The 18,599-nt window shown below is 45.3% G+C and overlaps 1 protein-coding gene across 1 annotated transcript in view; it reads right to left on the minus strand.

Moving 5' to 3' along the window:
• The window catches only part of OAZ2 (ornithine decarboxylase antizyme 2), a 69,966-nt gene that overhangs the window by 14,703 nt on the left and 36,664 nt on the right, over positions 1 to 18,599 (minus strand). Inside the window, 1 exon segment of the mRNA XM_032342849.1 lies at positions 18,394 to 18,467. Within this exon segment, the coding sequence (XP_032198740.1) occupies positions 18,394 to 18,467 (74 nt within the window).

An 18,599-nucleotide genomic window follows, 5' to 3' on the forward strand; every position in this document is an offset into this window, starting at 1 on the left:
AAAGAAGAGTGGCATGACAACAAGAGCTGCCTTGGGAAAAAGAAGAAAGGTATAGAGAGGAAAGCTGAGTGATCAATTTGCCTAGCTGGGACAGCAGGAAGTATGAAGGAGGCAAGTTTAGAAAATCAATGGTGCTGTTTCAGAAAGATGTGCAGCCTTTCTCTCCAATTATTGGGGAAGACCGGGGTCAGGTTTTGAGGAAGGAAACTTGCAAAGGCCCAGTATCCAGAACAGACGGCCTGATTTTGAGGCACTGGGAAAGAGAGGGAAGTACGGGGAGAGAGAATAGGCCTTCAGTAGAAGCAGGGTGAGCTCAATACTGGATCTAACGATCTAAAGATGGGATTCAATTAAGAAGGGAAAAATAAAAGTAAAGAGGAGTTCCAGCTGAGAGAAAATGTATAGAGGTTGGCCATGTTCAAAAGAGTGTTGGGGGAACCCCACTAGGGGAACAGGATAGCGAATAGGAATCAAGTCCAAAGTGTTTGAGAAATAAAAGGAGGTTGGGAGACAGAGAGAACGAGGCCTAACCGGGAAAGGGGTGTCGAGGGGGGAAAGGGGTGTCGAGGGAGGAAAGATGGGAAAAGATGAAGCAGGAGTAAAGGACTAAAGGGACGGCTGGGCATCACGGTAAAAACTATTAGGCCTGAGAAAACGGGGGAAGGGAAGGGGGAAGGGTAATGAGTCCAGCTGAGAGCTAAAGGTTGGAGACTGACTGGGGGAGGGGCGGCAGTGATAAGAGAGGGGTTTAGTTGGAGGATGCAGTTTCAAGGAAAGAGATTCAAAGGGAAGGGTTAAGTGACTTAAAGGGGAGAGCAAGACAGACTCGGGGAAAATGGGAAATAATCTGGGGAACCTGGATGAGGGAAAAGCCCCGTTTGGGGAAAGGGACACGGTCCGACGGGACTTAAAGGAAACGGGGACTTGATTGGAAGACTGGGTCCTGGTTAGAGTGAGGGCTTTGCGGGAGCAGGAGGCCCGGATGAGGGGGATGGGCCGGGCTGCAGGGAGGGGGCTAAAGGGCGGAAGGAGGCCCCGTTGCGGGGCTGGGGACTCGGACTGGGGTGGCTGAAGTGGGGAAGGGACCCAGTGCGGGGGAGGACAGGCCCCCTCTGTGGGGGCTGGAGCCGGCAGAGGGTTAGGGAAGGCCCTCTGGAGCAGATGAGGAGAGGATGGGGGCGGGGAGCCTGGGCCGGGCCGTTACCTGTCCTGGGTGTTTATCATCCTCGGCGGCTCTGCTCAGGGTGGGAGGAGGCGGCGCAGGGAGTGGGTAGGTGGATGAGAGGGTGGGTGTGGGGTCGCGCGCGCGGGGCCGATCTCTGCGGGCTAAGTCCCTGTCAGGCCGCGGGCCCAGAGCCCTCCTCCTGCCTCAGCGAGCGCCTGCCTCCAACTGACCCTCCCCGGCCGCCGCCGACGCCGCCGACGCCGCCGCAACCGCCCCGCCCCCGGGGCCTCATCTGCATAGCCCCACCCAGCGCCGCACGGTGTCCTGGGAAACTGGGGCCCACAACAAAGGGCAAAGCCCAGCCCCGCCTCCGCGCAGGCGCACCAGGGGATGTGGGGGGGCGGGGCAGCGTCTGGTTGAGAATTGGCCTTTGCGGGAGGCTGTGGTCGTTGCGGTAGTTTTAAGTGCGCCCCACGAAGATGCGTTGTATTTCAAGTAGAGTTTTCTGAAACACTGACCCAACCTAGTTGTCGTCCCTACACCTCTTCTGCATGGAGCCAAGCAGAGGTGTGTCATTTGTAGGCCCTGGGAGGATATTTTATTATACAAAACAAAATCAAATCTAAGAGTAGTACACACATATTAGCGCCATTCCCAGACTGAGCCCAGGTTCACAGATCTCAGTTACCTCAGCTCATAATGCAGATCAATAATCTTCAGCTGCCAGCTGAGATCAACAGTTTCTGCACCTGAAAGGCATCTCAGGTAAATGAACAAGGTCTGACCCTAGCTGGTGGTCATCTGAAGCCAAATCTCTGTGGGTCAGGATCACAGTCACCTGACAGCAACTGTGGAAGGCACCATGGCTAACTTGTTCACAGCCACTTGAGATCACAATCATGCAAGGTTCACAGTCACCTCCGTTCACTATCCCTGCTGGTCCTTATCACAGGTCAGTGACAACAGGTCACAGTCACTGTGCACAGACCTCTCGGATCGCAGTCATTGTACACCACAGACATAGGCACCTCAACATAATCTGTTCACAGTCAATCCGGACCGCAAACAAAAGAGGTCACATTATCTTAGCTCACAGTGGGGTGCCATCACCTCAAATCCCATTCATTCACTTATTCAACAAATAATTATTGAGCAGCTACTTACTATATGCTCCAGACATGTGCTAGAGTCCAGGAATACTCAATGATCACTTAGGCAAAATTCCTGCCTCAGATGTCACAATCTAGTCGGAGGGAGAGACACTAAGAGGCTGAGGGATGTAAATGTTCAATCTGAGATAGACCACAGAGATAATAACTAGGGAATTACGGATGGCTTCACAGAAAGGATGATCACAATCACTCCAAATCAGAGGTCACTATGACTCCTAACTCATTATAGCCCCAAATCACAAATGTCTCCCATTAGAATACAAGGACACCATTACTCTACTTCACAAAAAACATGTTTTTGGTTTTTAGGTGATGAGGATGCAGGGATGGAAGAAAGATTGGAGCTATGAAACGCAGGCTTTTTAAGGAAAAATAAAAGTGGTAAATGATACCAGAGCTGCCCACATTATGGGGTACTTGGGTGGTTTAGTGGGTTAAGTGTCTGCCTTCAGCTCAGGTCATGATCCTGGAGTCCTGCTCAGCAAAGAGTCTGCTTCTTTCTCTCCCTCTGTCCCCCCAACCCCAACAACATACACTCAACACTCACTCTCGCACTCTCTCTCTCGAATAAATAAAGTTAAAAAAAACCAACCTACCCAGATGATGACTAGAGGCTCCAATAACATGGCTCACTTTAGATCCCCAAATTTGGCCCCTTGGCTATCCCTATCTACACTTCCAAGTTCAGGTCAGGAATGTTCTTACCCCAGTACGTAGCAGAACTGAACAATCAAATTTATTCCTGACCTACCCCATCTTGTAATCCAAGAGACCTGGAACTCAAAGGAAACTGGGATGGCCCATGTCTGCCAACCCATCCCTGGACAAGCAACCTTTTTGCTGGAAGGACAGTTTTTGATGAATTGGCAAATATTAAGAACGCACTATGTCAATAACAGGGACTATTTATTGAATATAATGCTAAAGCACTAACTTTTGCCAACAGTTCCCCACTCCCATTCCACAGCTGAAAGGAAACCTCAGGGCGATTCTGTCAACTAATATTTACCAAAGCCCTATACTTACCAAGCAAGTTAATTTATTTGTTCCAATTCAAAGCTGGTGAGTGGTAGAGTTAGAATTTGGACCCCAGGGCGCCTGGATGGCTCACTCAGTTAAACGTCTGCCTTCAGCTTAGGTCAAGATCCCAGAGTCCTGGGATAGAGTCCCACATCAGACTCCTTCCTCCTGCTTCTCCATCTGCCTGCCACTCCCCCGGGTTGTGCTCTCTTGCTTGTGCGCTCTCTCTCTCTCTGACAAATAAATAAATAAAATCTTAAAAAAAAAAAAAAAGAATTGGACCCCAAGTTGCCTGATCCTGTGCTTTGTCTGGATTTGCATGATAGTAAGATAAGAAGTTCTCTGCTACACCTTGCTATTTGGCAGAGTGGAAATCCTGACGACCCCCTGACCAGCAAGTGAAAATGTCACAAAAATGGGAAGCCACATTCTGCTGTCCAATATGAGAGCCACTAGCCACATGTGCCTATTTAAACTTGAATTAATTAGAATAAGGCTAAAAATTTAGCCTCTCGATCCCATTCACCACATTTCATGTGCATAAAAGCTACATGTGGCTAGTGTTTAGAGTGCAGATTTTCCATCAGTACTGAAAGTTCTGGCCAGCATTGTAACCCATCATTCCCCTATCCCTACTTACCTCAGCCATCACTACAGGTCTGAGTTCCTTCTCATTTATTATCACCTCCATCCTTGTGCTCCCACTGGCGAGATGCTTCCAGCTCCCTGCCCTCAGCCACATCCTTCCTCCGTGCCCTCTGCAACCTGTGAGCAGCAAATTCTTCCACATCCTCAGACTTTTCTCAGTATGCTGCCTTCAACTCCTTGCCTCATCTGAAACTTTGCCTCCCCCTAAGTACACTGAGTCTTTGGCAGCCCTCTTAAGTGAATGTTATTTTCCTCTTATTCTCCTGGACCTCAGAGTCAGCAAGTGGGTAAATACATTCCTTTCCAACCCCAAATGCCATTCCTAAACCAGTGCTTCCCCCACTCCTCCTACAAAACCCCTGTTCCTTTGAAGCTTCACCATCTGGACCATACCATCTTGGTTGATAGTATCAGTGAACTTCCTGGTCGCTCACAGCCCATCATTTAGCTCTTGGACCTCTCTGTCCACCCTATACTTTATTATATTTGGTGAACTCCACATCAATGTGAGATGGCCTCTCCATCACTTCCCTGACCACCTCATCCCCAGCAATATCTTTCATGCTCCACAGCAGCTGTCCACTCCTATGGTCACACCCTCAACTTTGTCTTCACTAAAAGTCATTCCACTTCCAATATGGAGACTCTCCCGGGTGCCTGGGTGGCTCAGTGGGTTTAACCTCTGCCTTTGGCTCAGGTCATGATCTCAGGGTCCTGGGATTGAGTCCCACATCAGGCTCTCTGCTCTGCAGGGAGCCTGCTTCCTCCTCTCTCTCTCTCTGCCTGCCTCTCTGCCTACTTGTGATCTCTCTCTGTCAAATAAATAAATCTTAAAAAAAAATATGGAGACTCTCCAGTCACAACCTTTTCCTTAGTTAAGTCTCCCTGGACAATTCTTTGACCTCACTAATATCTCGCTACTCATTAGACGCACTTTTCATGTTCCTTCTTTCTTACCTTCATTTCCATCATCCATTACTATAACCACTCTCTTGCCTTCTCTCCTCCACATGTGCTGGCCTGAAAAAAACCCTACTCTGAATAAATTTACCATCCGCCTTCCCAGTGCCTTTGCAGATTACCTTCATTTCATGTTCATGATCTTAACCTCAAACAGATTCTCAACACTGCCTGGGAATGCCTACGACACTTCTCCAGTAAGTTTGCTTTACAACACTCCATAAAACCTCTCCCCTTGGGACACCTGGGTGGCTCATTTGGTTAAGCCACTGCCTTCAGCTCAGGTCATGATCCCAGGGTCCTGGGATCAAGTCCCACATCAGGCTCCTCGGTGGGGAGCCTGCTTCTCTCTCTGCCTCTGCCTGCTTGTGCACTGTCTCTCTCTCTCTCTCTCTGACAAATAAATAAATAAATAAATTATTTAAAAAAAAAAAAAAACCTCTCCCCTCTCATCTTAGCTGATGACATAGGTTCTGAAGTGTTTTTTTTTTTCTCCCAGTTGTATTAAGATATAATTGACATCTAACACTGTATTTGTTTTGGCATATGACATGGTGATTTGATGGATAGCAATGTATTGCCCTAGCCTCTCTTGTTGCTGAGGAAATAGAAGCAAAGGGGAGCTTCCTCTCAACCCGCAAACCTATCTCCCTCTGCAACCTCCAGGATCTCTCCCTGCCTGTACTCTGAAAAATGTCCCCTTCCTTACAAGCCCACCACAGGAGCCATGGGGCCCACCCTCTCTCCACTTTTTGAGAACCTGCCTCCCACTATCTAATCTTCCCCATCAGCACATAAACATCCTCTCCAATCCTTGAAAACTAATATCACAGCCATTCTGATAAACAATTTGGTATTTTCTTAGAAAACTAGCCAGGCTGGGACACCTGGGTGGCTCAGTCAGTTGAGCCTCTAACTCTTGATTTCGACTCAGGCCATGATCTCAGCATTGTGAGATCAAGCCCTGCGTCAGGCTCCATGCTCACTGCAGAGCCTGCTAGGGATTCTCTCTCTACTTTTCCCTCTGCCCCTCCCCCTGCTCCTGCACGCTCTTTCTCTCTCTCTCAAATACATAAAACCTTAAAAAGAAAAAAGCTAACTGCGCAACTATCAGACAACCCAGGAATTGCATTCTTGGGCACTGGTTCCAGAGAAATGAAAACATCTTCACATAAAAACTTATACATGTATGCTCACTGCAGCTTTATTCATTATTATGAAAAACTAGAATGAGCCCAGATGTCCTTCAGCAGGTGAATGATTAAAGACAGTGTGGCACGTCCCCAGCCACCACGGACTACTAGTTAGCCCTAAAAAGGGCTGACCTGTTGACTAATAAATGCAACAACTTGGATGAATGTCTTGGGAAGTATGCTGACTGAAAAAGGTTCTATGCTGTAGGATTCCACTTATATAGCATTTGAAAATAATAATACTTTAGAAACAGAGGAGAAATGAGTGGCTGGCAGTGGTTTGGGATGGGGTGGGGGAGTGGGCCACGGTTATAAAAGGGCAACACAGAGGGATGCTGGTGGTGACGCTAGGGGTGGACCCCCCGAACCTACACACGTGCTAATACTGTATAAAACCAAACACACACAGGCACACACACAGATAAGAACAAGAAAAACTGGCATAACCTGAATAAGATAGAGAGACCACTGTTCACATGCTGGTTGTGATGTTCTACTATGGTTAGTTTCGCAAAATGTTTCCACTGGAAAGAAACTGGACAAAGTGTAGGGGGCACCTGAGTGGCTCAGTTGGTTAAGCATCTGCCTTTGGCTCAGGTTATGATCCCAAGGTCCTGGGATCAAGACCCATGCTGGACTCTTGACTCAGCAGGAAGTCTGCTTCTTTATCTGCCTCTGCCTGCCACTTACCCTGTTTGTGCTCACTCTCTCTGTCAAATAAATAAAATCTTAAAAAAAAAAAAGAAACTGGACAAAGTGTATAAGGGATCTCTCTGTATTATTTCTTACAACTGCCTATGATTCTACAATTATCTCAATAAAATGTTCAATCTGAGAAGAATATACATAACGTGGTAAGTTGGCATTGAGGTAAAATTATATATGTAAGTATAATTTAAATGTATTAAACAAAAACAACAAAAAAAGCTATGAGTGGGGCACCTGGCTGGCTCAGTACATAGCATGGGACTTTTGATCTCAGGGTTGTGTGTTCAAGGCCCATGTTGGATACAGAGCTTACTTTAAAAAAAGAAACTGGAAAAAATTTTTAAAAAAGGACAACTATGAGTTAGGTTATAGGGCAGAGAAGTATTCTAGTCCCTAGGGACTGCTTTTACAAGTATGACAGTGACAACCTCAAGAGAACAAAAACAGGTAAGTATGAGGATACGAAGAGGTACGAAGGAGACTAGAGAAGTAATCAGTGGACCCCATTTAGGGAACCAGTGTCTGTAGCATCTCATTCAAAAGAGCTACATGGTGCCATGTGGTTCAGACGAATCTGACCTTGGCCTCTGCCTGGCTGGATGACTTTAGACTAGTCACGTAGCTACGAAGGGTCTGTCTCTGCTCTGCGAAAAACAGGGGACCACAGAGCCTGCCCTCCAAGTCTACCATGGGGATCAAATAAAATAATGTATGTAAAGGCACCTAGCCCGGTGTCTAGAAGATGTTCCAGAAATATAAATTCAGGCCCAATTCTCTCTGAATAAAAATCTGCTCTCCAGAAAAAATCTGATAAAATCTAATTTATAATGATAAAATTCACGAGTACTTACTGATGTTTCAAAAGAAAGGGAAAAAAGAACAGAAATTTAAAAAATAAAAATAAATAAGAGGGGCACCTGGGTGGCTCAATTGGTTAAGCGTTTGTTTGCCTTTGGGTCAGGCTGTGATCTCAGGGTCCTGCCTGGGATGGGGTCCTGAGATGGGGCCCCACATAGGGCTTCCTGCTAAGCGGGGAGTCTGCTTCTCCCTCTGCCTCTGCCCCTCACCCTGCTCATGCTCTCTCTCTCAAATAATAAAGAAAACAAAAAGAAAGAAAGGGCAAAATAAAGAGAGTGAGAGAGAGAAAAGAAATAAAAGAAAAAAATAACCTTCACTGATCACCTTTGGAGAATTCAAAGGAACCAACTCATTTTTCTGAAAACTGGTAAATAAGAGACTCAAGTCAAGCATTTAACTTGCCTTTCTTGTATGAATTGCATTCAGGTTAACAAAATCGCTGATGTGAGATAATTATTCTGAAAACTACTCAGAGTAAGAAATAAGCATTCAGGGCGCCTGGGTGGCTCAGTGGGTTACGCTGCTGCCTTCGGCTCGGGTCATGATCTCAGGGTCCTGGGATCGAGTCCCGCATCGGGCTCTCTGCTCAGCGGGGAGCCTGCTTCCTTCTCCCTCTCTCTCTCTGCCTGCCTCTCCATCTACTTGTGATTTCTCTCTGTCAAATAAATAAATAAAATCTTAAAAAAAAAAAAAAAAAGAAAAGAAATAAGCATTCAGTCTGATTTTCATTACAAGCATGCCTCAAGATAACCAATTAGGTAATAGGAAAAGAAGAAAAAATAGAACATCACCACTTTGTAAACCCTCACTGAGATCAAGGTCACCAATATCTGTAATGTTACAAAGGAAAGACACCTGAAGGTTAGGGGCCTCCTGATGGAAGGGTGCAGCACTACCAATGAAGTATTCTTGAAAAAACTTGAACCTGAATCAGAGCAAGCATTTTTCTCTCTCTAGAGTTTGTAGAAAATGAAAGGAGACAGAGGAACTGGTTAAATGTCACCACAGGAGTGCAATCAGCAAAATCCTGAATGTAGGGATTTTTTTTTTTTTTTCACTTGATCTTAGCCAAAAGGCTAAGAAGCAATAGGAAAATTTCTTTTAAAAAAATTGTTTATTTTATAGAGAGACAGGCAGCATGTGTAAGTAGTGGGGGGAGGGGCAGAGGGATTGGAAGAGAGACAATTTCAAGCAGACTCCCCACTGAGCGCAGAGCCAACACAGGGCTTGACCCTGTGTTACCCTGTGGGATCATGACCTGAGGGGAAATCATGAGTTGGAGACTTGACATACCCAGGCAGCCTGAATGTAGGGCATTTTTATTTCCTTTAAAGATTTTATTTATTTATTTGACAGAGAGAGATCACAAGCAGGCAGAGAGGCAGGCAGAGAGAGAGAGAGGGAAGCAGGCTCCCCGCTGAGCAGAGAGCCTGACACGGGACTTGATCCCAGGACCCCGAGATCATGACCCAAGCCGAAGGCAGCGGCTTAACCCACTGAGCCACCCAGGCGCCCTAGGGCATTTCTAAAGGACAAGAATCTCTCTGGGGCACTGAGGTGGCTCACTTGGTTAAACATCTGTCTGCAGCCCAGGTTGTGATCCTGGAGTCCTGGGATGGAGCCCCATATTGGGTTCCCTTCTTAGTGGGGAGTCTGCTTCTCCCTCTCCCTCTGTGCTCTCCCTCTCTCTCGCGCTCTCTCAAATAAATAAATAAAATCTTTTAAAAAATCTATTTCTTCACCAAAAAGGGGGTGATGGAGAAGTGAGGAGGGAAATAATAAATTTAAGATTTGTCCACCCGATGTAACATGTAGTGCTTTGGGGACAGCAATATATTGACCATTTGACACGATACATGGCAATCATGACAATCTGACATATCCACTAAATGCCTCTAACTTCACGTGCCCAAACCCTTGATTACACCTGCCCCCTCCAACCTGGTGCTTCCCCAGGGTTTTCCATGTTACCCATCTTCACAAATGGCCCCACCACTATCTAAGTTGCTCAGGCAGCTACCTAGGTGTCATTACAATTTCTCTTTCCTTCATCCCCCCTCTCTTGTTATCCAGCCCATCATAACAAGTCCTGCCTCTTCTTCTCTTCTGCCCTCATCCAGTCCACCACCATCATTTGCTCGGATCACTGCAGGCTTCAAATGACCTCCTGTCTTCTTTCTTGCCCTCTTCCAATCAATTCCCTTCAATCCAGCCAGGATGATTAATATATTAAGTATTTTACAAATATAGGTAGGTGGGGGGGATTGGATGAGGGTGGTTAAAAGCACCAACTTCCAGTTACAAGATAAAGAAGTACTAGGGGTGTGACATACAACATGTGTGACGTACAAATGATGGCTCTAGTCAGCACTGCTGTGGGATGTATGGGAAGTTGTAGGAAGGAGAGGACATCCCAAGAGTTCTCGTCACAAAGAGAGAAAAAAAATTATATTTATATAAATATATTATTTATTTATTTATTTATTTATATAAATATAAATTTTTTTTCTCTCTTTGTGACGAGAACTCTTGGGATGTCCTCTCCCTCCTACAACAAATATATATATATAAACAAATATATATATATAAACAAACATATATATAACAAACATATATATAAACAAACATATATATAAACATATATATAAACAAATACATATAAATATAAGATTTATATATATATAAGATATATATATCATATATACATATATAGTTGTAATTGTTTTGGGGGGGTTTTTTTGTACATGATTTTTTAAATATCTCTATGAGATTATAGATGTGAACTCAATTTACTGTGACAACCATTTCACAATGTACGGAAGCCCCTTTTTACACTGTACACATTAAGCTAGTACAGTGCTGTGTGTCAGTTACATCACAGTAAACCCAGAAAACTGAACAAACAAACAGAAATCATGAACCCTCTTACACTGCTGGTGGAAATGCAAGCTGGTACCAACCACTCTGGAAAACAGTATGGAGATTCCTCATGACGTTAAAAATAGAGCTACACTATGACTCAGCAATTATACTACGAGGTATTTACTCCAAAGATACAGACGTAGTGAAAAGAAGGGCCACGTGCACCCCAATGTTCACAGCAGCAAGCTCCACAATAGCCAAACGTGGAAGGAGTCGAGATGCCCTTCAATGGATGAATGGATAAAGAATACATGGTCCATATATACAATGGAGTATTACTCAGCCATCAGAAAGGATGACTACCTACCTACCATTTGCATTGACATGGATGGGACTGGAGGAGATTATGCTGAGTGAAATAAGTCTTCCTACTTTATGATATGAAAGTTATCATATGGTTTCACTCATACGTGGAGCATAAGGAATAGCGCAGAGGACCACAGGGGAAGGGAGGGAAAACGGAATGGGAAGAAATCAGAGAAGGAACAAACCATGAGAGACTTTGGACTCTGGGAAACAAACGGAGGGCTGCAGAAGGAAGGGGGAGGGGGAAGGGGTAACGGGGTGATGGGTATCAAGGAGAGCACGTGTGATAATGAGCACTGGGTGTTATACGCAACTAATGAATCCCTGAATGCTACAACAAAAACTTAGGATGTACCATCTGTTGGCTATTAGAACACAATAATAGTAATAAAAAAGAAATCATGTTGAGCCCAAACACAAGTACCTATTGTGTGCCAGAAATGAGCTTACTCCTGCTGAGAGAAAAATAAACTAGCTATTTATTCCCCAAAAGATAGATTAATAGATAGATAAAATCAGAATACAGATCATGTTGTTCCTGTACTTTAAACCCTCCAGTGGCTTCCTAACTCACTTGTAATAACATCTAAATTCCTCACCTCTCCTCCGTACAAGACTCTATGGACCTCAGCCTTCAATCCCCTCCAGCTGCTTCCCACACCCTTCTCCTTCCTAGAGCAACTCTGTCTCCTTTTCAGTCTCAAACATGACGAGCTCAGAGCACTTATTCCCACTCTGCCTTTGGCCCAGACCACGTTTTCACCAGATCTTCACAAGGCTGGTTTCCCCTCCTGGAGATTTGACCTGAAATGCCACCTCCTCAGCGAGCCCTGAGCATTCCCTTCACAGCAACCGTCACACCTGCCATCATTAGTCTGCTGTTTCCTCACAGTGTCTTGTGCCCTTTTATTTAGACCGGACGCTCTTTCAGGGTGAGAAGCAAAGAGCTCGGGCTGTAGTAGGCACTTGATGGTTATTTTGCTACTGTGATAAAATTCGGTGAGTATTTTGTGAAGAGGGAAAGCTTGCAGCTGAGTTGGAGAGACGGGACTCAACATTTACGAAACAACTGGAAGCAAACGCAGCTGGCATAATTAGTGCAGAAGTGGGTTGCTCAGCCTCTGAGTGCAGGAGTTGAGAAGAATTAGCATCAGCTCTTTTGCTAAGAACAAAAGACAATTCAAATACCACTTTTTCAAGGTGAAAATAGAGCCTGAGGTATTAAAAAAGAAGACAAAAATAAGGGTTTTAAAAGGCTCAAGCAAGAAGATTAGGACACCAAGTGGATGACACTTTTTCTTCTGTTCCCCCCGGCACGGCACCCCCCCACAGGGTTATGCCAGCACAGCCTTTGGAAACTAGAAAGTTACAGAAAGACATTGCCTAAGAGTCAGAAAACCCGAGAGTCCCAGTTCTGCCCCTTTTACTGGTTGTTGATCTTGGGCAAGGCACTTGAGCTCTGTGCCTGAGCTTCTCAGCTATATTCTGAGTTTGGGAGTGGGCTTGTGAGCACTCTTTCCAGCTGTCAAGACTTTAGGCTTCCAAGCAGCCCCCTCGCATACGGCCAAGCTACACAGGGACAGAATCACTGAAGGGGGGAACAAATGTCAAGGGAAAGAGACTAGGATTGAAGACTTCTCTCACCCATGTCCTGGCACCACCTGGGGTGTGGCAGGACAAAGCGTCTGAGGATGGGCCTCTTGTCACTTATCCAGTGAGCTCCCTTCATAGACTCCAGCTTCCAACCCACTCCCTACTCCCTGAATCCTGATCTGAGGAAGAGAGGGGAGACTGGCTTGGCTATTAGAGGTGGCAAAAATTTGTGAGGAACCCTGCCCCTTGGCTCCCAGGGCAGGAAATGCCTGGCGGAAGGCGAGGCCATTAGAAAGCACCAGAACCAAGAATGAGCAAGAGGCAGAACTGCCTGGGGCACGGGGTTCCGGATCCAAACAGAATAGGATTTTAGACCAACAGGAAAAACAAAAGTAGTGGTTCCCACCACCTTCCCAGCCGCAAGAAACTGGAAATGACTAGCGATTCCTAGCGATTCCATTCTCAGAATGCCCCCCCTCACCCCGCCAGGCCTGGAAGCACATGCATCCCCTCCTGCCCCACTGAGATGGCTCTTTCTGGAAGACAGACTGAGAGCTCCAGGGGCACTTGTTCCAGCACTCTCTCCATTCTCAGGACTTGCTTTCACCTCTGGAGTTCAACTTCAGGAAAAATAACCCTTCCTTCCCGCCCAATCCCACTGGCCAAAATCTCCATCAAAGCCGAGCTTCTGGCCCTCATACTAGGAATCATACTTCAGAGGAAGTAGGGACATCACTGGCTACCCCACAATGGGGAAGGAGCAAGTCCAGGAAAGGGGCCAAAGGTCCTGTTAGCCATCTGAAGTTTCCTAGGGATGGTGAGAAGGTCGAGAGGAAGGTCTGAGGAAGGCAACCTTAGGTGACACTTAGGGAGAGGGAGGGGAGTGCAGTGGGAGTAGAGCAGCCAGAGCTTGGAGCCCAGGGCCCTTGGCCCAGTGCCCAGTCTCTGATCTGCTGCATTGTTCAGCTATTTCCTTCCGTGGAAGTAGTAAGCCGGGTGGAGGGAACCAGGATCGCAGGGCTGGGAGTAAATGGAGCAGGGTGGAGCTTCCACGGGGGAGGGGACCTCAAGTCTGTTCCCACGACCAGCTGCCCTTCCGGCAGCCGTGGGACTGTGTGGGAAAAGGTCTTGGGAGTGCTGGGGACAGAGAGAGAAAGAGAGAGAGTGTGTGTGTGTGTGCGCACACACACACAGGAACGGTCTTTTTCATTTATGTCTGACTGCCTTGCTTGGATTTAGTCACAGGACAAAACCCTTTGAGAAACAGTCACCAGTCTATATTCCCACTGGGCTTTGCCCTGTGGGAGGCACAAAACCTGCCCCAACGCCTGAGAGGAGGACACTGGAGGCTTTAGGACCAACCCCCTGGAGGAGTCTTAACTTCTAGTGAATCTACCTTGGCTCAATTCCCTGGATTTATGAGGATGCTTCTGGAATCTTCTGCGGAGCTCCCAACCTCCTGGCAGAGCTCTATTACCAGCTAGATGTTGGACAGCAGGTGGGAACCAGACATTAGCAGTTAAGTCAACCATTCCCACAGCATCTCTCTAAGAAGCCTAGAGACCCTCAGAACCGCAGATCTTAGAGCCGGGCAGCATGCCAAGAGATAAGAGATTACATGATGGTCCAGTACTCTGCCTTTAGGCAAGAAGCCTTAAAACAAAGATCACAAACTAGCAGGCACAGGTCAAATGCATCCTGCAAACACATGCCTTGTTTGGCCAGCACAGCACTTAAGAAATTTTTGAACCAATACTGAGAGATTTCACACAAAAAAGTCCCAATTTCTACAGTCTCTTGAAGAAGATATGGCTAGCACTGATGCCATATTTCCTCCAGATAGCACTGAGTGGGTTGAGTAAGGACAATTCCTGTCGAAAGAGCTTGGGCTGTTGTCCATTTTGCCATAGTCCCTACCGTCCCCCATTTCCCTGAACATTGAAGCTCATCACACTTGTGTGATCATTCCATTGTTTTCCGGGCCCTTTTCTCTATGAAAAGTGAGGACGTAAAAGAAACCAGGAGGGTGGGCGCCTGGGTGGCTCAGTGGGTTAAGCCTCTGCCTTCGGCTCAGGTCATGATCCCAGGGTCTTGGGATCGAGCCCCACATCGGGCTCTCTGCTCTGCAGGGAGCCTTCTTCCTCCTCTCTCTCTGTCTGCCCCTCTGCCTACTTGTGATCTCTGTCAGATAAATAAAGAAAAAATCTTAAAAATAAATAAATAAATAAATAAATAAAATATTAAAAAAAAAAAAAAAAAAGAATCCATGAGGGCAAATAAAGGTGAGACCTGGTGTCCTCCCACCACCTCTTCCGTATCATTCCCTCCACTTCCCAGTGACATGATACTTAATGCCATCCTCTGACAATACTGTCACTGGCTTTGTGCCAAAACTAACCCCACTCCTTCCCTCACTCCCAAATCACAATTCTCCTTTTCCCAGTGAGCAAACTCCAGTCATCAGCCGTAAAAAAGTCATATACTGAAGCGATCACAGCCTATCCCCCAGCCCCTGACTGCTTCATCATGTGATAAAGTTAAAATTCCTTCCCCTGCGTGCCCTCTCATGAAGCAACCTGTGTGTGTGAATGCATGGAAACCAGTGGAAGGAGGGAACACCAAACTGAAAGCCAAAGTCATCGCTGGGGAGGCAGGGAGGGGACCAGAAATGGAGGTGATGGTCCCAAGCCTATCCCTAAAGCTTGACTATTTTACAAGGAGATTACAATTACATGTAACTTACATAATTAAAATTAAGAGGCAGAGATGCCTTAGTCTGGTAACTGTTAGCCTCACCCCAAATTGTATTTCATACTTCTCTCCATGAACTATGCATTCTCTTGAAATTAAAAGAATTTTTTTGGGTGCCTGGGTGGCTCAGTTGGTTAAACAACTGCCTGAGGCTCAGGTCATGATCCTGGAGTCCCGGGATCGAGTTCCACATCGGGCTCCCTGCTCGTCTGCTTCTCCCGCTGATCTCTCTCCTCTCATGCTCTCTCTCTCTCTCTCTCAAATAAACACAATCTTTTAAAAAAAAAAATTTTTTTTCAACTAGGTTTAAATACAGTTGACCCTTGAACAATGCGGGGGTTAGGGATGTCAAGTCCTGCAGTCAAAAACCCATGTAGAACTTCTTGCTTCCCCAAACTTAACTACTAATAGCCTACTGTTGATTGGGCACTGTACCAATTAACATAGTCTAGTAACACATATTTCATATATTATACATAATATATACTATATTCTTACAGTAAAGTAAGCGAGAGAAAAGAACATGTTACTAAAAAACCATTAGGAAGAGAAAATACATTTACAGTACTGTACTGTATTTATATAAAAAAAAAATCCAGGAATGCCTGGCTGGCTCAGCATCCAACTCTTGATCTTAGGGTTGTGAGTTTGAGCCCCATGTTGGGTGCAGAGATTACTTTAAGATCTTGGGGCACCTGGGTGGCTCAGTCAGTTAAGCATCTACCTTCAGCTCAGGTCATGATCTCGGGGTTCTGGGTCTGCTTCTCCCTCTCCCCTTCCCTCTGCTCATACTCTCTCTCAAATAAGTATTTTTTAAAAATAAGATTAGGGGGGTGCGTGGGTGGCTCAGTGGGTTAAAGCCTCTGCCTTCGGCTCAGGTCATGATCCCAGGGTCTTGGGATTGAGCCCCACATCAGGTTCTCTGCTCGGCAGGGAGCCTGCTTCCTCCTCCCTCTCTCTCTGCCTGCCTCTCTGCCTACTTGTGATCTCTATCTGTCAAATAAAATAAATAAAATCTTAAAAAAATTTTTTTTTAAATAAAATAAAATAAAAATAAGATTGGGGCGCTTGGGTGGCTCAATGGGTTAGAGCCTCTGCCTTCGGCTCGGGTCATGATCCCAGGGTCCTGGGATCGAGCCCCGTATCAGGCTCTCTGCTTGGCGGGGAGCCTGCTTCCCCTTCTCTCTCTGCCTGCCTCTCTGCCTGCTTGTGACCTCTGTCTGTCAAATAAATAAATAAAATCTTTTTTAAAAAAAGGTTAAATTAAATTAAAATAAAATCTTTAAAAAAATCCATGTATAAGTGGACCCCCCACAATTCAAACCCGTGTTGTTTAAGGGTCAACCGCAGTTGCAAAGGATATGATTTCTGGCATAATAGACATACTGACATTTATATTTATTTATTTTTTTTAAAGATTTTATTTATTTGACAGAGAAAGACACAGCAAGAGAGGGAACACAAGTGGGGAGACTGAGAGAGGGAGAAGCAGGCTTCCCACTGAGCAAGGAGCCCAATGTGGGGCTCGATCCTGGGACTCCAGGATCATGTCCTGAGCCGAAGGCAGACACTTAATTGAGCCACCCAGGTGTCCCCATAATGACATTTAAAAATTAAACTGGAGGGGCGCCTGGGTGGCTTAGTGGGTTAAAGCCTCTGCCTTCTGCTCAGGTCATGATCCCAGGGTCCTGGAATCGAGCCCCACATCAGGCTCTCTGCTCTGCAGGGAGCCTGCTTCCTCCTCTCTCTCTCTCTGCCTGCCTCTCTGCCTACTTGTGATTCTCTGTTTGTCAAATAAGTAAATAAAATCTTTAAAAAATATATATAAAAATTAAACTGGAATCACAGTGATTTGATACTCATCATCAACCATTTGCAAAATACTTAAGTAAGCTCTTCTTTAATAGAGGAAAATTTACATCACTGCGTTTTCTCCTTGAATGCATTTTCTTTCTACTTCTCCTACATAATGCTATCCTAATGGAGTATATAGTTTATGCTTGAAAATCTTTTATTGATCATCAAACAATACTTCTCTACCATAAATATATATATAATACATATGTATATTTATATATACATAATTAAAATTATATTCTATTTTTTTGTGGCCATAAGGCTGCAGAGTTTAAATTTTTCTTTTCTTTTTTTTTTTTTTTTTTGGTTTTGTTTTAAAGATTATTTATTTATTTATTTGACAGACAGAGATCACAAGTAGGCAGAGAGGCAGGCAGAGAGAGAGAGGAGGAAGCAGGCTCCCTGCTGAGCAGAGAGCCCAATGTGGGGCTCGATCCCAAGATCCCAGGACCATGACCTGAGCCAAAGGCAGAGGCTTAACCCACTGAGCCACCCAGGAGCCCCTTAAATTTTTCTTCTGGACTGACTTATCATTATAGTTATAATTCGTTTGCTGTTTATCAAAATGACATAAATATATTCAAACGTTGATAGAGCATTATTAGATATAAGGAGTAAAAAATATTTTTTAAGTAAACTCTACCCCCAGCGTGGGGCTCGAACTCACAACCAAGCCCAGGAGATCAAAAGTTGCATGCTTTACCAACTGAGCCAGCCAGGTGCCCCAGGGAGTAAAATTTTATAAGAAATACAACTCATATTGAAATACTTATATACATGCTAGAATGTGACAGCGATCAACATCAATTTTATCCCTACATCCTATTTTTGTAAATGATAATACTGAGAAATCTCATTCACATAAATAAGTACCTGGAATGGAAGAAGTTCAAGCAGAGTTACTCAATACCACCTAATCATCCAACCAGTAACAACTGAATTTGCTTCACCTCCCTCAATGGTTGAAAGCAAAATATTGGGAAATCTTTGATTTGCGAAATGACTTATTGCCCAGACATCCTGAGTCATTCGCTTTCTCAATATGGAAACCACTATTTTAAATTGTTTCCGTGGAGCCCCAGAGACTTTTACACACCAAGGCAACACACCAAAATAAGAGTTTGGATGGGGAAGACAGGAGTCCTATATATAACAGCATAGGTTAAATTAGGTGATAGTAACAAGCAACCTCAAAATCTCAATTGCTTTTAACCCACAAAGATTCTTCCCCCCAACTCACGATATGCGTCCGTTGCAGGTCAGCTGGGAGTTCTGGTCCATGCCACCGTCACTCAGGGATCCCGATGCCACCGTCTGAAATGTCATCAGTCAGTCACCAGGGCAGAGAGAAGGTAAGAGGGAGAATCACATGGGCTCCAAAATGCATTCACCCAGAAGACCCATATTGGCCAAAGCAAGTCACATGGCCACACCTGACTTTTTTTT

This window comes from Mustela erminea, chromosome 5, assembly GCF_009829155.1.
Source record: "Mustela erminea isolate mMusErm1 chromosome 5, mMusErm1.Pri, whole genome shotgun sequence".
Taxonomy (NCBI): domain Eukaryota; kingdom Metazoa; phylum Chordata; class Mammalia; order Carnivora; family Mustelidae; genus Mustela; species Mustela erminea.